At 39.5% G+C, this 27,104-nt stretch overlaps 1 protein-coding gene across 2 annotated transcripts in view; it reads right to left on the bottom strand.

Moving 5' to 3' along the window:
• The window catches only part of CUX2 (cut like homeobox 2), a 158,157-nt gene that overhangs the window by 21,929 nt on the left and 109,124 nt on the right, over nucleotides 1-27,104 (bottom strand). The window contains exons 4-9 of one of the 2 annotated variants that reach the window (XM_053473143.1): nucleotides 26,719-26,797; nucleotides 16,228-16,368; nucleotides 11,233-11,350; nucleotides 6,836-6,912; nucleotides 5,907-5,973; nucleotides 486-534 (exon numbers count right to left, since the gene is read on the bottom strand). In XM_053473143.1, the coding sequence (XP_053329118.1) occupies nucleotides 486-534; nucleotides 5,907-5,973; nucleotides 6,836-6,912; nucleotides 11,233-11,350; nucleotides 16,228-16,368; nucleotides 26,719-26,797 (531 nt within the window). Of the gene's footprint in view, nucleotides 1-485; nucleotides 535-5,906; nucleotides 5,974-6,835; nucleotides 6,913-11,228; nucleotides 11,368-16,227; nucleotides 16,369-26,718; nucleotides 26,798-27,104 lie in introns of those variants that run through there. The other variant, XM_053473151.1, reaches the window with a different exon arrangement.

Genomic DNA, 27,104 nt, shown 5'->3' on the forward strand with positions numbered 1-27,104 from the left:
GTGATTCTACTTTTCAGTGACATACAAAAGCGGTAGAGGTCAACACGGTAATGGCATTTGAGAATGTATGAGCAATAAAGCTAGCCTTAACATAAGACAAGACCAAGGTTCAACTAAGGTCTTCTACAGCAGGTAATAAATGTGAAAGATACATAGAATGACCGGGCTTTTTCTCTTTCTATGCTGCAAGAAAACCAGTGGTAGTTACCAATCTTATTTACTGGGGGGTATTTTCTGACACATTGTAGAAATATCCAGCTGAAGAAATCGTAGATAAATACACCTCATGTGGATGTAAGATGTCACTGCTACTGGCAGTAAAGGACCATATGCGTGTGCCATCTGTGGTTATCCCAGGAAACATTAAGAGCTACGCAAGTACAATGAACAGACAACATTTTATAGGCCTCCACAGCCTAAGAGTGGAAATTAGCTAATAAAGATGGGGATACTGCAGGTTTTGAAGGTCCCTTGTTTTTCCTTACCCGGTTGGCTTTTTCAAGATTGGTCATTATCATACCCACTTCATCTGCCCTAAAAATAAGAGGGAAAATAATGTATAAGAAAGTGTCATATCTGAAGTAAATGCGTAATACCAAAGCTGAAAACCATCTATCACATATAAAGTATATTTTCAAGTAGATCCAGCTCTGCATAAATCTGGAGTACTTTTTATATGAAAAGTTAAGTGGAAAACATGGTGCAGATGCTGTATAAAGCAGAAAGAATGAGCACTGGGATAATAAGAATTCAACAATTCCCCTTTAATATGTACCTATATTTAATGCACTCACATACAAGTACTAGCAACGGCATGACTGATACAAAGTCTTTACGTTATCACATTGTCAACAGAAACAGAGTGTTCCTCTGCTGATCCAATATTCTAAAATTCTGCTGTGCCAAGGATGCAAAGGCAAATTACAGACATACCTGGGAACTTCCCAGAGTAGGCTACCCAGAGCTCTCCCTCTTCCGGCGTTCAGCTTTCCTTAGGTGTGATGCTAGCACAAGAATATAGTCCACGCCATTAGGGTGTGAGAGCATTTGGTGTTTCTGTGTATATTGGTGTTTGAGTGTATGGTGTGTTACTGTTGCAAGTGGGTGCATGTTACTGTATGGTGTTTGAGTATGTGTTAATTGTGAGTCTCTGTCACCATATGGTGTTAAAGTGTGTGTATGTTATTGTAGGGTATTGAAATATGTGTATGGTCTTAGAGGGTCAGGAGTGAGCCTAGGTTAGTGCAGCCTGGTAGAGGGGAAGAGAGAGAGTGTATGTATATGTGTAAGTTTATGGTTTTAGAGTCAGTGTGTGGGTATCGGTGTACAGAGTTAGAGTAAGTGGGACACCAGTGTCAACCTGTTGAACCTTGTAGGCAAATGGCACCCAAGCACAGAGCTAAGGTTGCAGCAGGCAGTCATTCCCAACCTGAGGTGTCAGCCTTAACCAGACAAACGCAGTGTTCTTGACAAGCATCTGTCCCTGCACACAGACTCACACTTAACCTGGTACCTGGCAATTGTTACAGAATGCTCCAGCCACACTATGGAGTCTGCAGAGGTAAACTTTGCTCTATCCTTGCTTTTGAAACAAGTAGTCTTGCTTACTAATTATATATACGGTATATAGGCACAACAGGGGGACTTTATGCTATATCACTGGTCGAAGAGGTTAAACACCCACAATCCCCTCTATCCCTGGATCCAGGTGCCTCACAGGGCAATATGCGCAGTTTAGCTTTAGACCTTCAGAACGAAATCCCGGCAACCACCAAGCTCACCGTTTTGTGATGCACAACCATGTATCACTAGCTCTAGAGGACCTCTCTCTTCTGATGAATGGGCCACACAGAGGTACCAGAGTATTTGTTTTTAATGTGCAGGACAAGGTCACTACAGCAGCTTTTGCCTCGCCAGACCCCAAAGGGTTCCCCTTGGCCCCAAAAGGAGGAGAACGTCCACCATGTGTATATTCTGGCACTCCATATGCCAAGACACCAGCTCCACAGGAACCTAAAGCATGGAGGGAGCTCTTAGTTCTAAAACAGATTCAAGTGATGTGATTAACAAATCATCTTCTTCTAGCTTGGAATGCATCCTTTTCAACTCAGCCGATGAAGACTTCAGGTTCTGTGCATCTTCTGAAATAAATGAAGTGACTCCTAAGCAAGGCAAATGCCCATTGTGCCCCACTGTTAACCCACCCATGATGCTAGCTCTGTGTAGCATTTTCATATTGATTTGGCCACTATGAATCATAGGATTTCGCTAGTACACCATTAGTACTTCATGGACAGGGGATGAAGGGACAGTATGCGGGGGCATCCATGGACATCTGGTGTTTTATATGCAGGATGATAAAACACAGACTAGGCGCTTACAATACTATACCAGTCACTAGACAGATTATTTTACGATCAGGTTTAATTTTAGGTCAGTCTGAATCAAATGATGGAACCCTCCAGGGTTTTTATGGCTTCCAGCCTGAAAAATCATTTAGGTCCCATTAACAATACATAATTAATGTTATGGTGTCTGTTCATGCTTATGGTCCACAAACTAGGATGTTTCAAACATTCTGATCTAACCTGGCATAAAAATTGTAAAAAAATACCCATATGCTATCATTGTAGCCTATTTCTGATTTTCAGAATCTCCTTAATTGTCTTCAAATGGATTAATGTCATAATTCTGATGACTGCGGCTATGAGGTTCACTGCCTTTTTTAGCTGTATCTCTAGAAAACCATTCAATCGGCCATGGCTAAATACAGGCTGGGACAAACATATTCCAATCGTCCTCACTTTTGTTTATGCTTATTGCAACAAATAAACGCATTTTGTTTCAAAATGAAAGTAAAGTCACTACCTGATCCATGGTATCCGTGCTACTGTAAATGCCAGTGTTGCCGGTTACAGGTATTCTACCCAAAAAAATGATTTTAAGGCTATATGGCTTATGGCAGTATAATGCCAGTAAAATTGGCTCAAGGATAGAAGGGCAAAATGCCAGTAAAAGTGACTCTAGGGCACGACACTGGGTATCATTCAATTATATTCAGCAGTGTATCTTACTTTGAAGGTAAGTGGGCATTTTGCTGTTAATTAAGCTTTGAAAAGCGGTTAAAGCCGTTACTGAGCACTACTGTTTCAAAATGATGCAATGACATACAGCGTTGCCCAAGTCTGTCTTATTATAGAGATGGTTTGCAATGTCGTGCCGGCAGTCAAAGGGTTACATTTTAAAAGGTTCGATTACCAGCATTCACACTACACATACAGGTTTCTGGAAACCACAATCAAAGAAAATAATATTTACAACACATTTAGGTAGGCATAACCTCTCAAATTATCAAAGAGCATCTGTTTTGTTATAATAAGATTAAATGTTCTCCTGTGTTGCATGTTGCAAATCACGCCAACAGCTGTGAGGATTGGCAGCCGGAAATGTGCTACAGGCCAGACGCGTGCAAAAGATGTTCCAGGCTCGTAAAACGGATGGCACCACATCAATTAAACTAACAACTTACAGCAAATGTACATTTAATGAAGTCAAGAAGTTTGAATATAATTCAGGCATCACTGAACATGAGTTGTGCATAAAAGACAAGGAAGACAATATTTTTTCATATATTTTTTTTATCATGGTTTAGGGCATGACCAATATAAGACTTTATGTCACAGATCAACACTTATCTCATCCTAGGGTGTCCACAACAACCTTGGCAAGTCTTGGTGTGTACAGCCATTAAAGCTAGCTGAACAGGAAATCATTTGAAACCCTTGACATATCTCAGATAAGTAGAGAGAGTTCCAAAGTTGGAATGTCAAGAATAATAACGATTATGTTGTGTCTTGAGAAATAGTAGCATTCAGACTCATGGTGGTGGACAACAATTTTACTGTTAAGGGCCGCTTCTGATATTTCTACTGTCATTGTTAATGATAGGGTACTGTACAACAGGACTCAACAAACCCCAGGTGCCTGGACACCATGGCACCAACCATTGGCTTATTCACCCCCTATCTGTCCCCTGTTGGATGTTAACCAGCCCCATACAGAGCCAAGCAGCTGGCTCCATATAGAACTGACTTTCTATGCAGGAATCATTCCTACATTTTATGTCTGGGTCCTACACATGCCGGAAATCTGTCAAGTTCTGCAGTACAGAGTCATTACACAGTCTACTCATCAAGTAAGACTACAGGTATGCTCCACTAACAGGTATGCTCCACTAACTATGTAAGGTGACGTCAATAAATGCATCACATAATAACTATTATTTTATTATTATTATTTTTTAATTTATAACATCTCAAGTATTAGTTTTACTACTTGATTGCCATTAGAAAGGATTTCCAAAGTTATGTTATGTTATAATAGAAATAAAGGTCAAATTTGTTTCATTTATTACTGTATTCCAAATAAGTCTTAAGTTCCACTTGGATGGGCTTTCCCTGTGGGCCAAAACATACCCACCCTCCATGAATTTTGTAGTATTACTGCATTGGGTCACAGGAAAAAAATAACATTTGAAGAACACCGAGTTAAGGGTTAATGATTTGCCTGCGCAGAAAATAATCTGACGTAGCCAAAACGCCTGAAACAATTTCTTTTACATGTGACTTTACTGATCCACCAGGGCTTCACAAGAAGCACGGGGAATAGAATACATCAATTGCAAAAGACTTATTCATAGACATGAATTTTGTAGGAGCAACCTCTCAAAGATCACTAAAGATCACTAAATACAATGTAACTCCGGCTTAACATTGTGACCTGTGTCCTGTGAATGCGTAGACCCATCGAAGAATCGTCAGCCCGGTTCCCGAACGCATAAGCTGGGAGCTACACCAAAAAACCTAAGGATGTGATCTTACAGGATTCCTGACTTCAAAGTCTAATCAACATGCTGTCCACTTTCCTCTGCATTAACATTTCACACTCGAAATTGAGTGTGTGATTAAAATCAAGGGGTTTTTCAATTATAATTAGCTGGAGTGCAGTTGAGATAAATGTTTTTGGATTGGTTTAGCATACACTACAGTCAAATCAGGCTACAGGGAAATACTGCTATGCCAAGATACGTTAACCACCCTCTGTCTGCGTTCCAGACAAGGCTGGTTTGGTTAGGGAGAGGGATTTGCTTCTCACAAATTTGGCTAGCTGTGAAACGAGCGCTGACAGTGCTGTAAAGGGGGCACAAAACATGTTTTAACCCTTAAGTTAAGTAAGGATCCAGCTTGAGTTTTTGGGCACAATTGGTTCCTGTACGGATGGAGCCTGATTTCTGTATATAAGAGCAGAGATAAGAGCAGAGATAAGACCAGGGATGGGTGGCAGGCGGAAGCGAGCATCACAAGGTAAGTGAATCTGTAACACTCGAGTTGCAGATCGGGTGAGTGTGTGGCGCATTTTCCCAATGTGCCAGATGGCCAGTCCAGTCACATGGTATACACATTAAATAGGTTTCTACTAAATACAATAGGGCTGCTGATCTAAGCCACTATGTGGAACAACACTATAAACTTGAACGCAAGAGGTACAAATATTTTATTTGGAGCTGACAGGCCATACATTCCTTGTTGAATTTGTTTGATGAATGGGAGAAATACATAAGACTTTGGCACATAGCACCTGAAACACTAAAGAAAATAGGAAACAAACAAGAAAAAACTGCACTTCAATAACTTAAAAAAAAAACAGAAAAAGAAAACTGCTACACCTATTCTTGAAGAACATAAATAAGCAAGACTGACATATATATATTTATATAGACACACAAAGGAGAGATCCTTATAATGGAAAGCCGCAAAGTGAGTAAGGCTAGGAGTAAATGAAGGGATTATTTGTGGATGGAAAATGCTTATGTTTCTCTTTTGCAGACAGAATATAGGGTAACTTACTTAGACGCGGTCTCCTTATCATATTGACACCGCAGGTCCAGCAGCTCTCTCTGTGTTGTCTTTAAAGCTGTTCAAGAGAGAAAAAAACCCATGTATGAGCTGAAAGCCTGCTTCTCCAATTTGGACAGAGATTAATAACCAGGTCATTTAAACAGCCTATAAGATGCAAAGAGACGGGTGATTTGTTATACCTGCTTCTCACGTCTGTCTCTTAGGGAGCTTGTGAGAATGTTAAGGAAGACAAAAAAAACCTAATATCCCAACCAACATTTAGTAAAGTCAAGCAACTCCCACACAAGGTAACGTAGTATGAAGCTTGAGCAGAACTGCGCCTGGTCAAGGGTATGTTAACCTTTTCACAGCTGCACATATAAACAGAAAATTCTGGCTTCTAGTTCCAAAATATTTGCCAGTTCCACGGGGATTTACTTCTAGATTCAGATGTTTCAGGCAAACTGATTTTGTTTAAAACACAACATGGTTGAATTAGTCTATATGTATTATCTGAAAACAATATCAGCAAGGCTTGGGGGGAAATGTTAATAGTCCAGAAGAAAAGATTTGTGTGTTTACTTTTCATGTTCATCACAGGTAAGAGGACTAGGCAAACGACCAGTCCAGACTCAAGGCCTGTAACAAACTAACAAGTCATCGAGGATATAACAGATTCGTGTAAATAGTTATTCGGGGTGTGCCAAGCTACAGACCTGCTAATGGTCCTTATTATTTACCTACATAACTGCTGTGACTGTTTAAATATAATTCCATACCCTGATTTCTATCGGTGAGAGATACCTATAATTAAATCTGGAAGAAAGCTTCAGTGCATTCAGGTTCATTTTTAATTATTCAAGGTTTTGCTTCAACGTGTGGTCCACCTGGTGTCAAAATTAACAAATGGATTCAGAACAAACAGTTCCCGCTCTCACCTGAATGGAGAACCTTGATCTTCTCTTCAGCCTCACCAAGTCTGACAGCCAAAGTGATCTGAGCCTCTTGTAACCCTCTGTGGAAGAAAAATGGAAAGGGTTAGCGCAGCGCCCTGCAGACCAAAAGAAAACAAGGGCTAACATTCTATAAAGACCTAGTATTACCATTGGGTCTGTGATCATGTCATCTCTAACACTGTTTCAGTTCCTAAATGTCTGCCAACTCAGCCTACACACTGTCCCATAAGCACTCGGCATTTTCTTCCCCAAAACTTCTCATAAGATTTAAAGCTTGCAAACAGGACCTCTTGTCCAGTGTTTCATTCATACCACATGCTGGACTGGTTAAGGGCCTGGACCCTAATATGGCACCCATATGTTCAAAGATGTCTGAACTGGGCAAACGCCTCATTTACACGTAGATATCCATCGCACTGTTTGACGTGCCGCTCTAGTGCAAGAGTTCCAAACATCATCTCCCGATTCCTGCAATGCAGACAAACACCACAGGGCCTGTATTGGCTGAGGAAGAATGAATGGGTGCCTGTCACAGACGGAGCGGCAGCGTAATTAATGAATGCACAGCCAGAGAGGAGAGACAGAGGGAGGAAACAGATTATTGAGTTTGTCAATTACCTACAACCCCACCCTAAAAACCTTCAACCGATGAGGTTCATACTTCCAGGAATTTGGGCACGTACTCATCGGACTTCGCATGCAAACCTTTTATGACTTACTTGCCTCAGGAAACAAACGAATGACTAATCAAACATCACAGAGATATTTAAATGGAAAGTAGTTATTATTATTCATTAATGATTATGTTTAAACTCCACTAGATGCTTTACAAATTGCAAAAACAATGAATAATAATAACACTGTGGAACTGGGTCCAGTATGCTTTATGGCACTCTATAGATTGTAAGCTCCTTTGAGCAGGAGCCTCCTCACCTGTTGTCTCTGTAAGTCAATTTGTTATGTTACATACTACTTGTTATGTCCTGTCTACCCATTGTACAGCGCTACGGAATTTGATGGCGCTATATAAAACAATAAATAATAAAAATAATAATTCACTACCTTCCAAAATGATGGACACCCATATGTGTGACAATTAAATGTATAGCATTTTCTGGAGAGATCTCTTGAGCAGGTCAGTGCATGTGGTTATACATGTAATGCTTGTGTAACATCCGTGTGAGCATACACGTATAAATATATTTGCTGTGAAGCATATAATTCTGCACGGGAAACAGCCTTCTAGAAGCATATGTACATGAGATACACCATAGAAACAGAGCAGAACCACATCCATGTCTTGACTCCATGTACAGTGGGCCAGAGAGTCATGGCAGGTGAGTTGGTTTGAACGAAATCAACGGCAATTATTAACCCAGGGTTGTGACGTCCTATATTTAAGTATTAAAACACACAACCCGGGGTATATGTATAAATAAGGCTCTACCTGATTATTCCTCTCCATGAAGGTCTCGCTCACCTGTTTGTTGTTAATTGGTTTAGACAGCCATTATGGCAGGGTGAGAACACTGGGACAGTAATTGATTACAGGCTGCATCGGATCCTCTGTATATATGGATTATTTGCAGCTCCATTACTCAGAAAAAAACTATATGGGCTCTCCTGGCAGAACATGCAGGAGTGGCCTCTGGACTGGGCTGGAATAATCTGTGTATTTAATGCAAGAGAGCAGACTGCCAGAAAATCACGGGTCACAAACAGTGTAGATGCCAATAGCAATTGCCCTGTGGCGCAATATATTAACATACTAGGTCTCTACCTTTAAATTTAGAAAACCTTTCATCACATTGCTTTGTATTTGATGAAGCCCCCCATAGATTCATCACATACTTGCAATTGGGGTACTAGGTACTAGGAGGGACGGGGGGATAAGCGGATGATGGGGAGGCATGGATGATTATCTTGGTGGATGTTATGTTTTTTATGTTATGTTGTGTTTTTTATTTCTCATTACTTACTGTGAGACCCAGGGTATTAAAAAACCCTTCTTTATTTGGTTCTATATCTCTCCTTTATGAAGCCATTGGCAACAACCAATATGGTTTGAAAGCATGCACACATTATCAATTGACCGGGGCAGGAAATGTTCAAATGTAATTTGTTTTTTTTATATCTCTGTGGCTGCTATAATGTACCATGTGGCTCATAACGATGGCCGTTACCATGGAATGTGTCAGAAATTCATACCGATTCCTGTTTTTATCAGAAAATAAAGATCAAATAGTAAATAAAATGATGAAAAAGTGATCTATTAAGGTATAAAATGGGAAGACATCTAGTGGATGCTCTCAATAATGTAGGTTTCCAAAGAGGGGGCATTTTAATTTAATGAGATTTTTTACTTAAAAACATAACACAGAAATAAAATGTAATGTCATTTGGCTGTAAACTAACAAAATTCAGCATCAATGACAATAAATTTATAAAATACATAAAATTTTATAAAATACATAAAATCAGTAGCCGATTGGGTATTAGAGGCCAGGTGTGTGCTGGGAAATATAACATATTTGCTCGATAATAAGATGACTTTTAGAAGATTATAAATCCCCTCTAAACTTTGAAATGTAGTCCATGCCATGGATACTATGTGGGAATTTGTTTATGGGGGTAGACGGAAACTACTCATCAGGATGGTCATGTTATACTCATATATAACCCTTCATAAAACCCAGTGCTTGTGGCAATCAAAGGGGTTTAAAGGAGATTGGTTTTAACTCCCTTGCTTCATTATTTATTATGAAAGGCCAATATAGGGAAGGTTAACTGATTTAACTATGCATTTTACAGGGCCAGCTAAGATTTCCCTGCAGCAGAAGCTCACTGGCCCTTCATAACGTATTAAGTCATTGAAACCACAACTTTCCTGAAATCTTTCCCTTTAACAAACAGAACCCAAAAGGACACAAATGCTTGTTTAAAAGTAACGTGGTCTGAAATATTTGGACACTATTCAACTAGTTTGTTAACTCAACCCATTCTAGGTCATCTTAGTTTATGGTTTTGTATCTTTACAAGTTGAGAGTTGTGAGGAATGTATCTCAACAAAAATAATCCTGGTTACTTTCAAGGCTATCGGTTTCTTAGATCAGTGAAGTCACATACGACCTGAAATGATTTCCTTAAAGTGAGTGAGAATGAGTTCATCTGAGTGGAGCTAATATGAACGCAAACCTGTTCATTAAGAAACCCTGCGTAGGATCCATCATAAATCAATCCTAATTCATAGGACATTGAGGATACTGCACTTATGCTTGGTGAAGCTAGCTTGTATTCTTTTAATCCCGTGTCTTCCCAGGATACCTGAAATGAGAGCCTAGCCATTCTAGTTACTGGCACATACCAGAAAATCAGTTTCTTTTTTCAGTTTATTTTAGGTAAAGGGGTAATAAAATTTCAGCAGAGGGAAATGTTCATATATGTTTTATTTGACACAAGTGTAGTGTTTTACGGCCAAAAGTATTTTTGGAAGACTCCTTAGATAAGGGATTTTGGTTCACCTGATTCCTTTAAGGTGAAACAAAATGGAAGAAAAATGTAACTTGTTTCATACATTATTTTATAGAATGCCAATACTAAAGAAATTCAGCATTTTTTCCTTTTTAATGTATCCTGTCAACATTTTACTGTAGCAGCTATGGGAAAATCCTTCCCTGCATTTATCTATATCACATGTAGAGCGTTTCCGACGTTACATAACTGAAATTATCATGGTTTTTAGGCCAGCGTGGTGCACACTTTTATAATATTGGTCAAGCATCATGGGAGATCTGCTTCCTTATTAACTTGTGAAAAACCTATTTCATATCTATTATATTTACCCTTTAGGTTGGTATATATAGATAGATTGTAAGCTTACGAGCAGGAATCTCTCCACCTAATGTATCGGTTTGTCTTAGTGTGTAAATTCTCGTCTTGTCATACCCCTTGAATATATGTATTGTAAGAAGCGCTGCGTAAATTGTTGTATATATATATATACATATATATATATATATATATATATATACATATATAAACAACATATATATATTCACAATATATACTTTCTCAGTGGAAAAAAACCTGTTTGGAGACTTAACACACATTAGAAAAAATACAGCAATCTTCTTTTAGCTTAGATGGATCATCCTTGGAACTTCATCTCCTGAGGACTATAACTCCCACTATTCTCTGCAACTACTTGAGTGAGTTGTAGTGACTAAGGAGAGGGGGTGCCACCTGTTTCTAATCTGTAAAACCAAAAAAACAGCTACCTGTTCCACCAAAAGCCTTTACGAATCCTCATTAGGAACAAATACTACCAGAAAACTGAACGATACAGTAAAGCCTAATCCAGCATTGAACTACTCACGTACTTTTCGGTCTCTGCCTCGTTCCTCTGCTGGAAGGTGTCTGGGATGAAGACTTTGTTGGTCTGCCAGGTGTCCTCCCTCTGCACTGGGATCCCAGCTGGAACGGCTCCCTCTTTCCGCTCTGTGGGTGTAAGAATTTACACAGGCACCATGAGGGTATTGCTAGCATCAAGTCTCTTCCCTGCCAGCTGCCCCAGCCAAGTGGGCAAAGCCATCAATCACCCCCTTTTCCCCAGCAGCCCCTCAGAGGGTGAAGAGTTAATCCCGTTTGTGAGCGTTGCTGCTTGCTTCCTGCCAGGGATTCATTGCCTGGCAGATTCTGCCTCAATCACTTGTGGCTCCTAGTGGCTGGAATGCCTGAGAACCAGCTGGGGAACTCAGTGAACAAGAGGACAATGCACTTTCAACCCTAACTAGCTTTCATTAAGTCTGCAATAAACTCTGATCTGCTGACCTTCTCACTGATGTTTTTATTAAGGGGAATATTGCATATCTATAAAACTAATTACAAAGCGTTAACTGGTAAGCTCAGCCTGAAAAGGACTCTGGAGCCTCTCTGCTAAAAGGTACCTGGATCGGCCCCTGATACAAAAAAACTAAGAACTATCACTGCTTAAAACTTCCTACCATGTCATTATATGCGGGGTACATTCTAGATTGCAAGTGAAAGCGACCCCCAGATGTGCCTTCACAGAAAGCATGCCTTTAGTTAAGTGGAATACTATACAGATAGCAAGTATTTCACATGCATCAAATGTTTTTTTAAGTGTGCCTTATATTAACATTTATAGTGAAAGTGTCACTTTAATTTTTAAGTTAAAACGATAATAAAATACACATGATCGGACCATAATTGCATAGTAAAGTATCAGTTTTGCCTAACACTTTCCCTACCTTACATTTCATATCATTCTTTGCAATTTATTGTAATACATATATATATATATATATATATATATATACTTTTCACAGCAACAACAACAAAGTTTTTTTTTTATTATTTGATGTAAATCAGGATTGAGTGCCATAAAAGCTGTTAGAATACAACTCCCATTACCCTTAGACAATATATTGTTAGCTAGCGGTACGGGAGTTTTAGCTAGATAAATGTTCGTATTCTTAAATTCCCTGGATGATCCACCTAAAACGATTGATATGTTCTTCCATTCAAAGGTATCACCAGCCCTAAAGTACCTTGTTCTTTTTTGGGATCAATAAAGAAGCAAAGGCCCTTTCATGAAGATGGACTATACTAATATTTAACACAAAGTGTTGCTATAAGTTGCCTTAAGACGCTTCACCTTTCGGGAAAAAAAATACCAGGGATGTGACTAGATGTATGCTGGTGGCCCTTGAATACTATTATTACACATGCACACACCTGAATAGTATACACTATTTTACACTACAACTGAACTACCTTCATTTACTCAATAATCAATCTTTGAACACACCTAATTGCCTAATTTTGTACTAATTGTTTTTTTTAGATAGAATATGTGATGTGAGGTTATATGAATTAAAAAGTACATATATACTCATATATATGCTCCCCCTCCAATATACACTCTGGCACACATATGTAAACACACTTACACAAAATTACACACACGTACTCATACTCACATACACACATGTACACATTTGTTCTAACATTACCTCTCACACCACTCATGGTAACACACAGTTCACCTCACACCACTTACACAAGCATGCACACTTAAACATCCATGTTCACACACTTACATATCCATGCTCACACACACAATTACACATCCATGCTCACACACACACTTATACAGACATCCATGCTCACATACATACATATATATACAAACATACATACTTCCACCCGACCCTGCTTAGCGTTCACCTCTCCTGCAGCTTTCTGTCCCCGATGCATTCCTGTCTACCCAAGCTGGTTCAAAACAGTTTAAAACTGGCTCTTTCACCCTGGTGTGGTCCAGTTTGGAAGAGCCTGATCTAACCAATTTTGAACTGGGACGAGGAGACAGGAGCAAGTGGTCGCAGGTGTCGCCCGGGCTCCCTAGAGAGATGACAACTCAGCACAGTGGCAAGTTTGCAATGTGTATGGCTGGGTATGGGCTGATTTGAGGAAGAGCTCCTTTTCAGCTGTATGTTTGTGCAATTAGAGAATTGGAGAATAGAAAATTGTTTAGGCAGAGCTGCCTTGATTTTATCCGTGTAACTCAATAGCTAAAACCTTGATCTTTGGTTGCTTTGGAGGAGTGACAACATGCTTCAAAAGAGTCTCTCACAATCAGCACAAAATTAAAGATGAGGCAATTTGATGCCCTGCCAGCAACATCCTTTTTATCAGTATTTTGCATATAGGAATATATTTATCCTATTTAAGACAAGATACATTTATCATAGTTTCATAAAGCTGTGCTTGATGATCTCCAGTAGTGGGTATGACTAAAATCCTTATGCCTGACCTTATATTAAGGAGTAAGGTGTTCAATTGCATTGGGCTTAGTAGGCTGTAGAATCCATGTAGGCCACTCTAATCAAAGTGAGTGGTATTGCTCTTTCAGAGGTGCTCTCATACAATGAAACAGGACTATCCACAATTCCTTGAGGATATAATAAGTTGCATTTGCGTGCATTCCTCTATGGTAGGTTTGCATGTGAGCTGAAACATTTAAATTCCCTTAGGAAATATTAGAAAACGACTCCAAAGTGAGCTTTCCCTGCAAGTAGTGGGTTGAAGGGGCAGAAAAGTGTTTCCATTGCAACAAGAGTCTCATTATACCCCCCCCCCCAATCCTGCACAAGCAAATACAGAAGCGGAAGCAAACACAGTGTGTAATGCACTTGATCGAATGCATCTTCTCCAAAAAAAATGAAGCTTGGGAAGAATAAGCATTCAGATAAAAAAACCAAACATTAATTATAAGGTAACACTTAGTCATCATTGTCGGAAATTACCTCCACAATCATATGTATGAAAGTATACCTTAAACTGCACATTGTTCATAGCTAACAATGCTCTTTTCGCAGGAAAAATCATATGTAGCCATAAGACATGTGTGGATACATAGTAGCAAAAAATAGTTAATGTAAGTTAATGCCTGTGAACAATTATGAAACAGCCTGGGAAGGCAGGAACGCAGCAGGATCACATTGAAGCTGCTCTCTCACAGAGTGTGAGCAACCAGTAAGAAAGTTTTGACTGAGGTATGAGGGTAAGTGGGTGAATGAGAGGGTAAGGGAAGGGAGTATACATATGGAAGAGTGTACGTATAAGTGTTTGTGTGTAAGTGTGTGTTATAAGTTTGTGTAAGCATGAGCATGGGCGTAGGAACCGGGGGGGACGGGGGAGATAGATCCCCCCCAGTAACTCATGCGAGGGGACCGTTAATGAAGAAATCCCCCCAGGGCCGTAGGAACCCTCCCCCCAATAGAAACGCCGCAGGAGGTCGTTTTCAGCAACGGCGTCCTTCTGTCTCCTCTGCTCCCTGCCGCCGCTGCCACCCACCTCAATGCTGCCCCGACTGCAGTGGTGGGAGCGTGAGGCGTCTGTCTCGTGAAACATCATACGTCGACGCTCAGCAGTGAAGCCGTGCGCATCGCGGCAGAGCAGCGAGGCAGAGGCCTCGCGTTCCCACCACAGGACTGCATGGTAAGTAACCTACAAAGGGGGGTAGGAAGAGGGTAGCTAGCGAGAAGGGGAGGTAGGGAGAGGGTAGTTAGCGAGAAGGGGGGGTAGGGAGAGGGTAGCTAGTGAGAAGGGGGCAGGGAGAGGGTAGCTAGTGAGAAGGGGAGGCAGGGAGAGGGTAGCTAGTGAGAAGGGGGGGTAGGGAGAGGGTAGGTAGTGTGAGAAGGGGGGGTAGGGGGGGTAGGTAGTGTGAGAAGGGGGGTAGGGAGGGGGTAGATAGTGTGAGAAGGGGGTGAAGTGGGGATAAAAGTAACAAAAAGGGGGTAGTAAGCATATTGAAATAAAGAGTTAGAATGAATGAATATGTGGATGAATTGTGTGAATGAGTAAGAGAATGAATTAATCCACGTGTGGCTGAATTGTGTGAATGAATGAAATAATGAATTAATGTGTGGATGAATCGCTTTAATTATTTGTGAGCAGGCCTGTTTGGGGACAAAGTTGGCTCACTCTGGACTGTAATTTGTTTGTGTAATCTGAGCGCTGGTCAGGTTATATGTGGGGAATGTGAACGCCAGGGCTGGCCTTTGGGGTGTGCAACCTGTGATCAATGCCTGTAAATTAGGGGTTTTCTATCTTTAATGCTGACGTTTTATGTGAATTCCAGTTGATCTATACCTGTAAAGCTGGGTTTATATGTTGTTCTGTTGATCCATATCTGCTACGCTATGTTTCCATACATTATATATACCTGCAAATATAGGGTTTGTATGTCTTATTCAGTTAATCTATACATGCATGTGGGGATCTGATGGGGGGAAATGCTGCCCCCCCCAGATTTTTAGGGGTTCTTACGCCCATGAGCATGAGTGTGTGTTAGTATGAGCGTGTAAGTTTGTATAAATGTGAGAGTGTGCGTAAATATTTTCCCCCCAAAGTGCCAGAAGGTGCCAGCCATCATATATATATATATATATATATATATATATATATATATATATATATACACACACACCTATATATATGTCCTCTCTATTAAAAACCTGCATAGTCCTTTTGAGTGTGGCTGGGTGACACCAATATGTAATACAATATGCAAAGCATCACAGTTATGATTCCATAAGTGTTTGGGCACGCTCATTGCAATTTCCACATTAGAATTCCAACAATATTTTGAGTTTGCTAAGGCAAGTACAAATTTAAATCAGCAAAATAACAACTTTTCCCTTACAATTCATATTAAGTTTCAGTCTATGCCAACCATCTTTATTATCTACAAGCGACTAACCCACTCATTAATTGGCCTCAATAAAGGTCCGAAGAAAATACCACACAGTGCCAGTTCTCACTATACTGAGCCAAAAATTGCGATTTACCTTTGGAAATAGAGAAGAAATCAGAATACTTCTTCCAGTGTCTGCTGATTTCTTTCAAAGTTTTGTTTTCGGGATCAATGCACTGAAGATGCTGCAACCTGTCTTCTAAACAACGTGCTGCTTCCAGTAGAGGCACAGGGTCTACAGAGAAACACAGAAAGGACTGACCACAAGCTCTTTGATAAAACAAATACCCAAATACTTAAAAGAGTGAAGGTCCAAAAAAATACAGCAAAAGGTTACTGGCTAATAGTGAAGAACTTGAGTGCAAAACTTTCAAGACAACATAGGATTTTCCTTCAGGCAGGTTAGAAGCATACCTGGGAACTTTATTAATAAGCTGACCCCCATACTCCTGAAATATTAACCCTTCAGTAGCCCATCATGATGATTCTATATAGTTAATTCTGGTCCTCATGGAAACCTTGACTCATCGTTATTTAAATATACACTTAATTGAGTCAGTTGCACTCAAGCGGAAAGCAAAAGCACCAATTGGGAGGAATCACACCAATGTAGAATAGAAATGGGACTGTGTGATCCTCAGAATATGTCCATTTAACCTGAGACTGGAACAAACACTCTGGATCAAACACTGAGAGTTCCCAGGTGTGGTTTTAAATGTAAAGCAAAAAAAAAAAAAGAGTTTCTTTTTTGGTAACCTGCTTTTAGAAGAAACCTGAATTTTTTTGAAAGAATTCTGCTCAGCCAATAAAGTGGTTCTTTTGACTACTTTTTGAAACTATATGTTTCTTGTATTTACACAGCTTACATGTACTCACTCTTTACTTTGCTCGAAAGAACAAAAATGTGAGTGTCACAAAGGTTACACATTGAAGATGAGGAAACCAAACCACAACTAAGCAGATTCCTTTCTTCTGTTGAGGTGGTCTTTTGGAAGCTTTTGGGATTGTTGCCCCCTCTGTTTTTATTATCTATTGTACGCAGCAATTTAATTTTCTCTATCCTCCTCCCTAGGAGCGGTCCTTAGCAGACACACCATAGTTCCAGAATACATGCACTCTAATTACATTTAAATGGCCATCAGATGGCAGGGCAGCCATAAAAATACACCCCGTTGGGTAAGAATTGGTAACTGGGCACCACCTTGTAATGAGCTACATTTTCATGCCACTAATCAACTTCATTAGAAGTAACGAATGTCCTGTTATGTTTAACAGTCATTGCAGCTGATTCATGAGAAAATACAACTAAAATACACAACTAAAATACACATGTATCTCTTAACTGCAATTGGCACCATGTCATCGTTTAGCAAGCCTTAGCATTTGTAATATGCTATACTGGCTATTTGGAAAACCAAAACCAAAAAAAACCCTCATAGATCTCTACCCTTTGGAATATTTTGTTTGAGAGCAAGCCATGGATTGATATAACGATCCTTTAGCAAGTGGCTAAAGCTATGAAACCCACAAAGCATTTTCAGTACCTTAGAGAACCTCAACCTCCGAACACTCTGTAAACTGGCAAAAATGGGACTGTCCTTTCCTGCAGTACGAGCGTGTCTTAACGTGAGTTCATGTGATTAGCATGTTATTATTTATTTTTGATTCTCCCTCATTGTATTGGCGCTATGGAATCTGCTATAAATAAAATGTAATGCTAGCACCAATAATGAAGTGACCCACACACTGACTCAGCTTTTCTGAATCTTCTATGGACTACAACTCCCATGACCCTCATCATCATTTGAGGATCTGAGAGTAATAGTTCAAAGTATATTTGCTATTTCTTTCAATTATTGTTTTAGATATATTAGATATATATATATCCGTGTGTGCTCAGCTGGGGCTTTGAAAGGTGGTGGCACCTGTAACGTGTGTTTTATCTCTGCATGCAGTCACTTTCTTTAGCGTGAAGGCTAATAGTTTTCTTAGGATTACAAAAAACCCTTTAACTTTTACTAAGTTTCAGCTTCAGGCTCCAAAAATCCTTAATCCAGCTCTGTGCTTACCTCACCTTAACTGTGCCAAGCCAACAAATGCTCAACTACTAAGCATGTTAAAAATTCCAATGTACTTTACCCCTCATCTTCTAAGATATTCCGAGCATGTTTCCAACACACTTAGCAGCCCTTAATCTTGTTAAAACAAACATCACAAAGTAATTGTTCTTCGCATTTTGCTGATATTTATTTGCGTTTAGTTACCGAGTAATAAAAGTCAATGGATTGCATCTACATATTACTTTTGCACACTCTATATTTATCAGCACAGATGGGCTGGATATTTATGGTGGTTGTTGGTAGCTAATCGCAGTGCGAAGCAGCTATACGAGGGAAAAGAGCCCTACATTAACACACCGAGGCTTTACATTTTGTTATCTTGCAATACAGGTTTGTATGCAGAACCAGATGGATGGGGAATGATCAGACAAACTCTGTGGACTGATCTGAACCCATATCAATAAATCACAAGCTTTTACGGCAAGATGACAGGGAGCTACGAATGAGTTGGTGATCCAGTTCATATTTATGTAAGAATGCACAGAAGCCCAAATGGGCACTAACCTGTTCTTAAATCATATTCTGCCTGAAAAAACAATTGCACGATGTTAGTATGAAATACAGAGGATTATTGAAGATGTAATTGGGATTCTAAGCTTTCTTTGTCTTTCACACCAACAATTTTGAACTCTTAAAACGTTTAAATGTGGTGTTTCTGTTCGGCTGGACCCAGCAGATCAGATTTGAAACACAACGGCCAACACTATGGTCCGCACGTGGAACGTTGTCTGAAGGTCTCTTTGTTGAGTGTCATTACAAAATGTGGATGTGGTGCATTCTGCCTATGGCACATTATGACTTGTACATAACCGGGAGGATGACAGGTATGATCCCTCAGAGGCCTCCATCTCCTGCTCTAAAAGCTTGAGGGACTTGAGGACAATGATAGGCTACACTTAGTACTGTAGTCTGATCTATCTATCTATCTATCTATCTATCTATCTATCTATCTATCTATCTATCTATCTATCTATCCATTCATCTATCTATCTATCTATCTATCTATCTATTCATCTATCTATCTATCTATCTATCCATTCATCTATCTAATAATGGTGACGTTTTCACCTTTTACGCGACAGTATTTACCTTGGAAAGGATTGATAGGAATCTATTTCAAACGGCTCTACTCTGAATGCTTGATCGCCTAATGGTCATTAAGGAATAAGCGGGACTGAGTACCACCTAGCAGGATTCATATTAATAAGCCATTAATTTCATACGCCAATCAATGTGTTCACTGTGCTTTCTCTGTACCCAAGGGGACTGCTATAATGAAACCACTGGGGAGATTTCCTCTGAAACATTCCACGCACATCTGCCAGCGCTTTAATACCTAAACTACCGTATTTATATACACCAATTCTGAGTAATGTCTGTTTATTTAAGCAAAAGAATAAAACACAGACAAAAGCAGTTTGTGCAGAGGTAAGCAGGTGCCTTCCGAACAGTGCGTCTTCTCTCTGTCAGCATTACACCGTCATTAGCTAGTGTCTGCTCAGCAGGGTGTGTCATTATGTCTCCCAGGGCTGGTGTAATTATACATTGACATAATTAACCCAGCAAGCCCATTAGGCAGGCCGGCAAAAAATTCATCTATAATTATTTGTTGTGTGCATGCTAATGAGTCCATCTGTACTGCCATTGTACAACATGAACAAATTAATTTACAAGTCTGGATTTTTAATAAGTTTGGGAGAGTTATTACCTATGGCGGCAAGTTGTAAAAGGGAAAAGAATGGGCTAATGTGGTTATTTAGTAATAAGGGCCATGTGAAGTAATATTATTTGGCATCCATGATAACAGGAGAGCCAGGGACTGACGAAAGATCTGATGTTGCCTCTCCGTGTTTTGGTGAATTTAGCAGAAAGTAGATCCTTGGAACTAAACCTCATACTTTTTAAGGCTGGGGACTTTTTAAGGCTGGCTACCCGAGATCCCCCTCTACTGCTTCTTAAAGGAAACTGGAATTTGTGTGACTATGTCAAGAGGAAGGGTTAGGAGCGGATAGAGGCTAGCCCAAGTTAAGGCTTCGTATGGATGAAAGGTGGGCAGGGGGTTAGTGGAACCAAGCATTGCTTGGCTCATTGAAGACAATTAGCCGGTGCCCAGCGGAAGGTGCCCGGTGAGCCGCAGGTCGAGAGCTCCACACACTCACCTAAACAGAATATGCCGGCTGCGTGCTATGTGAGCATAAAAACATGTTTCCAGCCATTGGACGTACTAGTTACAGAGGAACTAACGTATTGTAAATAAAGAAAGGATAAACCGACCCACACACATGGATAAAGTTAGTTAGGACTCAACTAGCGCAACAAATTCCAATATAGAATACCTGATCCATAGGCTAATGCAGAAGGCGGCACAAGATAGATGAGAAATAATCTGTTAACTGGATAAACTACCAGTTTTGTTAAGTATAAAAAATGTTTGGCACGTGGACCAAATGTCTTCTGTCAACAGAAACAACAAGATAGTTGTTTTGCTTTTTCTGCTAGGAAGGAGAAAGGCATGCCTAACAAAGGTGAAAATTAGATATTCAGTATCTCTGGTCTTTTTTTGCCTCTGCCATCTCTTACTACAATTATTTGTGTACTCAGTAATTAGATTTATACATCTATTTTAAGTGTGTAGAGATTTTACAAAGCCTAGTAAAACGTGACATTTCTACATTTGGGAAAGATGCATTTGGGTACAGTAAAACAGAGAATTTTAAAATGATGACCTCCTCCTAATTAGCTTGATTAGCTCGTAATTATCTGCGGGACACTTACTACTGTACCCTTCACCGCCAGCATAGTTTTAATTTAAATCTGAATACATTAGTTAGAGAAAGTATTTTCAGTATCAGGCAAATTACAGTTATGGTTTTTATCTCAGTTTAATGGGCACTAGATCAACACTGCCTTTTTAAAGGCTTTAAATTAAGTTTGGCGTTAAAGTGATGTATTGCTAATTGCCAGCGGATGTAGCCAGGTTATTTAATTTGTGTAAAATAAGCAGATAAAACAAGAGTATGCTCCACGGTGTTTTGACTGCAGAGGGGTGCAAGGCACTGGTCTTCAAGAACCTGTACGATACCCCCATACATTATACAGAATCTCATTGTAACAAAGCCAGGGCACCGGTGCTCTCCACTCCCAACTTGATCTCAGTTAACAGCAAGTAGCACGGATTTAAGAACAGCATTTTAATTTCTCCTACACGATGAGGTGGACTCCCTCTGAGAGCTTGGAAGCAAACACTACGCAAGAGCGACAATAGGTACCTAAGATCTAAGCTAACACTGTGTGACTAAGGGCAACAGAGCAGTTTTGTATTGTTGAAGATCTGGACAACAGGAGAGGTCACATAAGTCGAATGTGACCTACATGAATAAAATCTCCACAGCAAATATCCATGTCTCACTGTCATAGAACACTGACTTACAACACAAACATCATGGAAGTCCCTAAAGAAATGAAGGATCCATTCCTGAGTAATTGCTCATATCTCTCTTGAGTGATGATTTATATATGTATTATATATTAATCAAGATTGGTGCCACTCTAGGGTTTGGGGAAATTGAATCCAGGTCCCTCCATATGTGGACAATCTGCTGTTGATGGTGACTGTAATAGTTCTACTAGAAATGGAGAGAAAGAGGGGCCTTTCAGATCATGGAGGAAGAAAGAATATTTTGTAGGCAGCACATTCTATGTTACTATGTTACATTTTTGTTTTGGAAAGATCCACATTAAAGTTCTCACAGATGGTTACGGTTACTCACGGAGTACTTTTAAATACATTATTCTAAAGTAGGGATGTCTAGAACATTAGACTTTCCATTTAACTAATCATGGCCTTTCCTTCTTGAATAATGTAGCTTGGGATAGTCCTGTTAGTCCAAGTTGGAAAAAAAATGAGTAAGCTATTATTTTATATTGCAGTGCTTGAATAAGAGACTCTCCAAGGTGGTTAGCTCTTCATAATGCATTGTTAATCTTTAGAGATAAAAAGTCTCATTAGGTAAGCAACTCAAAGATTTCTTTATCTAGAGCTTAAATCTGTTCAAGAAAATGTTTTTTTCTAAGCGTACAACATTTCAGGTGCTACATGTTCTGCCTAGGCGAAATAGAATTAGTAGTGGTTTTACATCGCATAATGAAGCGCTAAAGGAAAAGAGGAAAACAAAATTAATTTACAGCTCAGAGCTCATGCAAGAAATGTAAATATATGTTTGTAAAACAAAGTAGACCGCTTGGGCATTTCAGGTCAATAGCCTCCTACAGATTTATTTTGTGAAACATTAACCTTTTCTTAGCAAACGCTAAAGCAGCTTTAAAGTAACTTTAATAAGTAAACATCTTGTACATGCTCAGTAGCACTCCCACTGAAGTCACTGAAGCAGCTGTCAATCACATGTATCGTAGGAAAACATTTGTGTTCAGCATACATGTAATTGATAATTGCTGCCCCCATTGATTTCAAAAGGAGCTAAGCTTCATTTGACTAGACTGGCAGTTATACTGTATTTATTCAAGAAGCACACTGGAAACAGAGAATGGAGAGGGGAGGAGAGGTGAAAAGGAAAGCTAAGAGAAAAGGGATTAAATAGATAAGAGAAAATAGAGTAGACAAGAATAAAGTGTGGATAAAGGAGAAGATTGAGAATGGAGAGACAAGAAAGCATAAAAAATTAAGGGGTGGAGAAAATAGAGGGAGGAGAAAAGAGAGATAGACTAGCAGGGAAAGTAAAGAGAAGAGAGAGAAAATATGGAGGGGGGGATATTGACAAAGAGAAAGGGGAAATACATGACTGGGTAAAGAGAGAGAGAAAATATATGAGAGAATAGAGAAGGGAGAGGATGGATAAAGCAGATGAGAGAGAATGAGTGGAGAGAAAGAAGATGAGATAAGAAAGAAAAAGAGAAAGGAGCAAAGAGAAAAAGAGGAGATGAGAAAAAAAAGCAGTAGCACTGATTGGCTGATTGAAGCCAGACCCCATCAAAGAGACCAATGCCTTTGCAGAGCCAGAGTTGGAGCTGACTGACATTAGGTATATAAGATGGCAGGAGATGTGCTCAGCCAAACACATCTCCTGCAGGGCATGTAGTATTAAAGTGCATATGCTGGGGCATCCCATTAAGACCCGCGGATTTCAAATTTATGTCACTAAAACTTAATTCCATAGAAATATAAAATATGTAGAAATAATAAAAGCCTGCTTGGTACCTCTGCGAGGCTTAAATTAATGAACATGCCTACTAAGTATAATTGCTTAAAGGGGCAGTCACTCCTTCGTTGTTTTAGGTGTCGGTGAAGCAAGCTGCATCTTCCTGTCTTCCAGCTAAAATACCCCTTTTTTTTATTTTCTCGGATGCTGATGCCTGTGTTCAGATAGGCAGCAGAGCAAGTGTCCGCACAGGCTACCATCCATACCTTCCCAAGTAGCTGTGTAGTGTTTCACAGATTTCAAACAGAAAAAATATCTGAATATTGCTTTAATGAATATAAATTCAACCGTTCATACAACTCATTATTCTTTCAGTATTCTGGAACTACACATATGTTGAGTCTGCCTTCAAAAAGTGCCACAGGATATCTTGGATCTTTCTCCATAATCCAATTATAAAAATTGAAAACAGTAATTTAAAGATTTGTCGGTAATTGCTCCTTTAATGTCACGGCCAATGTTTACATTAGACACTGCACTTCCAACTGAAGAGGCTGCCCATTTCTAGCTTTGGGTCCGTTGTCTATATATTTATTTTTAGGTATTCTTGGAAATGTTTGGGCAACAAGAAACTGCAATCCCAGTCTTAGCCACTAGTGGATGCTGCATCTCATATACTGAACTTTTCACGCATGCATGAACTATCTATAATACATGACCAAATTATCCTATGATTTTTTTTTCTTTCATGGCTTTTGACAGGATCTGTTATCGAGTGTTCACTTTGGCTAAACTATTTCATACTAGAGGTCACAAAGTCACAAAAAAAGTCTTAGTAAGGCCCCACCTTTGACCACACCCCCTAAAACAAAGCTGTCACTCTTTGGTCATTTGAAATGTTTGAAAGGATGCTTTGTTAGTAATCAATACATACCTAGATGGCACCCTCTCCCACCAAATCACTGGGCCAACTTAAGGTATCTTATGTATATATAGTGCTTGTTGAGTACCCCTCACCATGACATTAATAAGTTGGATGCCCCCTTGGGGAAATTTGCAGTAGACTCTTACAAGATCTAGGACTGAGCCTATACTAGAACCTTAAGGATGTCTCCATTGTTAGGGCAATGGATGTCTCCATTGTTAGGGCAATGGATGTCTCCATTGTTAGTACAATCCTTTCTTTCTCTGATCCCCGCCCCCATGATTCTCTTAAATTAAGAGGTAAATTATTATTCAAAAGTGGCTTGATTTTTTTATGCTGTAACTTCCATTAAAGCTATTAGTTTACAACACTAAATAATGAGTGATAGTGAATGTGATAAAAGTAATTTTATTTATGTTTATTATGCTGGCCATATAGTGCAATGGAATGCCCGGTATTTATGCCTCAGAGAGGTATCCAGAGAAGCCTTTAAATTGCATGAGAGTCTCAGCGAGTTAAAAAGCAGGGCAGTCCCACTGATTCAGCTCCATGGTAAGCAATATGGCCATGAAAGATTATATAGGACTAGCCGAAAAATTAGGCTAAACAATATATGGCCATAAGTGTGACATAATCCCTAATATTTAGGCTTCAGATATATTTATTGGGTGTGCGCTGATTCCTTTTTAATACATTATTACTCCACCAAATACGGTGAATGTTGGTATTATACAAAGAAAGCATTAAAAGAATGTCCCGGATTTCACTTTACAGAAAGCTTGTATGAATAATTTATTAAGTGGTACTAGTACTAATAATAATAAAAAAGACTGTGGGATTTTTCCTTAAGCACCCACTGATGACAAGCTGCAACACGGCAGGCTCCGAGCTAATCATGAGCAATTTATTTTGAAGACTGTGGAACAGTGAGGCCACTTGTGTATTCCTCTCAAGTGTGTACAGTCCACCATATGTAAGATTATATAATTAGCATTAAATAATCTGAGATTCAGACTTTTTGATTAAAGGCAAGCTGTACATCCTTGTACATTCACTCTAGGGCCAACAAGGAAATGAAGTATAGACTTATGTATGAAAAAGGTGTCAGGCCAGTTAAGCAGACAATATATGGCGGATCTGCCCTGCGCTCTGTTAAACAGCCTCTGACAAAACATATGTGAAATTGGTAATCAAGACCAATGGGCTCCACATATAAAGAAACTTCACGCATTCTTATCCCACATTGCACGGCATACGCTGCAACTTGGCAAGCTCTACAGAACCAATTAGCCTTTTCTCACTCAACCATCTGTGAGCTGAAATGTGTTGTATAATATTGTTGCTTAAAGTTAGTCATTTTACCCCAGCACAACTTGCCGGTTTATGAGAGCCTGGGAGGCAACAGATGGACCCCTAGGTCAACACACTGCAGGGCAATAATCAAACAATTAGCCCTTCCATCTAAAACAGTGTAGCTTGGCATAAGCCAAACCTCTATTCTCCTGCCATTGAACTTTTACAATGAGCTTACGCTCATGGTTTATTAATTGTTGCATTTTACCACATAAAAATCAGTGTATACATTATTTTTTATTGGAGATGGAAAATGAGATATCCGTTCTTGGCTGCTTCTACTTAGCTCTATATTGAGTGGGGGCTTTTAACTAACTTGAACATAAGTACACAAGTTGAGCAGCAATAGACACAGACATTGTACGTAAACATATTGCCTCCATCAGTAGAAGCAAGAGAGGAGAAAATGACTCCTCCGAAAAATAAATGCATGCAGTGATTTGTATTTAGTGAAATGCGCTTGGGTCCATGTAAGATGGACTCCAGTGTGCATTCTACTTGTATTTAGGGCTAGAGAGTTCATTTAACTCGCATCATATAGAGGCACTTGGCAGTAAGTTACAAATTAGAAAGCTAGAAGCCAACGGAAAAACTGCCCTGCATCAACGTAAAATTTGTTATTTGCGGCACACAACGGCGCTGAAATGTAAATCACACCAACCGACACAGCGCTGACATTAATTAAGCTCTTAACACATTATGCTGTTCTTTTTTCCCCCATTTCCTTCGCGGTACATCTGTGTGAACAATATCAAAAAGATTTACGGTTCTCTCTCTCGTAATTACAGACACGCAGTGAGGACGCCGATCAAAATACTTGCTGAGCAATCACACAAGCCAAGTCTGATATACTAAAGATTTGTGTTGACAGTGGATCTCATAAAACTTCTATCCTTCACAACAGGTAGGCAGCGAAAGAAGGAGCGAATCTTGCCAAGATTGCAAAATATACTCTTCATAACAAGGCAAAGAGAGTTTTAATTTCCTTTTAATATTTGCAGAATACAACACATTGCCACAAATGAACTTACCTGGCGCTTCAATTAGTTGCTTGTACACACTCAAAAATGCTGCCTCTGCTTCTTTGCTTCTTTTACTAAGTGCAACCACCTGAGGGTAAAGAAAACAGAGAGCATGAGATGTCTCAAAACACATTTGCCTTTCACAATGATGAAAATTGGAAAATGATGAAAAAAAAAACTTCCTGTAAAATAACATTTGAAAGACTAAAGGCAATGGCAACGTACACTACCATTCAAAAGCGTGGGGTAACCGACCTGTTTTCATGGAAAACAAGGGCATTTCTGGTTGTGTAACATAACAGCAAAAGGTTTTCTAATGATCAATTACTTTTAAACTTGAATTAGAGAACACAACGTGCCATTGGAACACAGGAGTGATGGGGCAACCATTTCCA

This window comes from Spea bombifrons, chromosome 1, assembly GCF_027358695.1.
Source record: "Spea bombifrons isolate aSpeBom1 chromosome 1, aSpeBom1.2.pri, whole genome shotgun sequence".
In the NCBI taxonomy this organism is placed as follows: Eukaryota; Metazoa; Chordata; class Amphibia; order Anura; family Pelobatidae; genus Spea; species Spea bombifrons.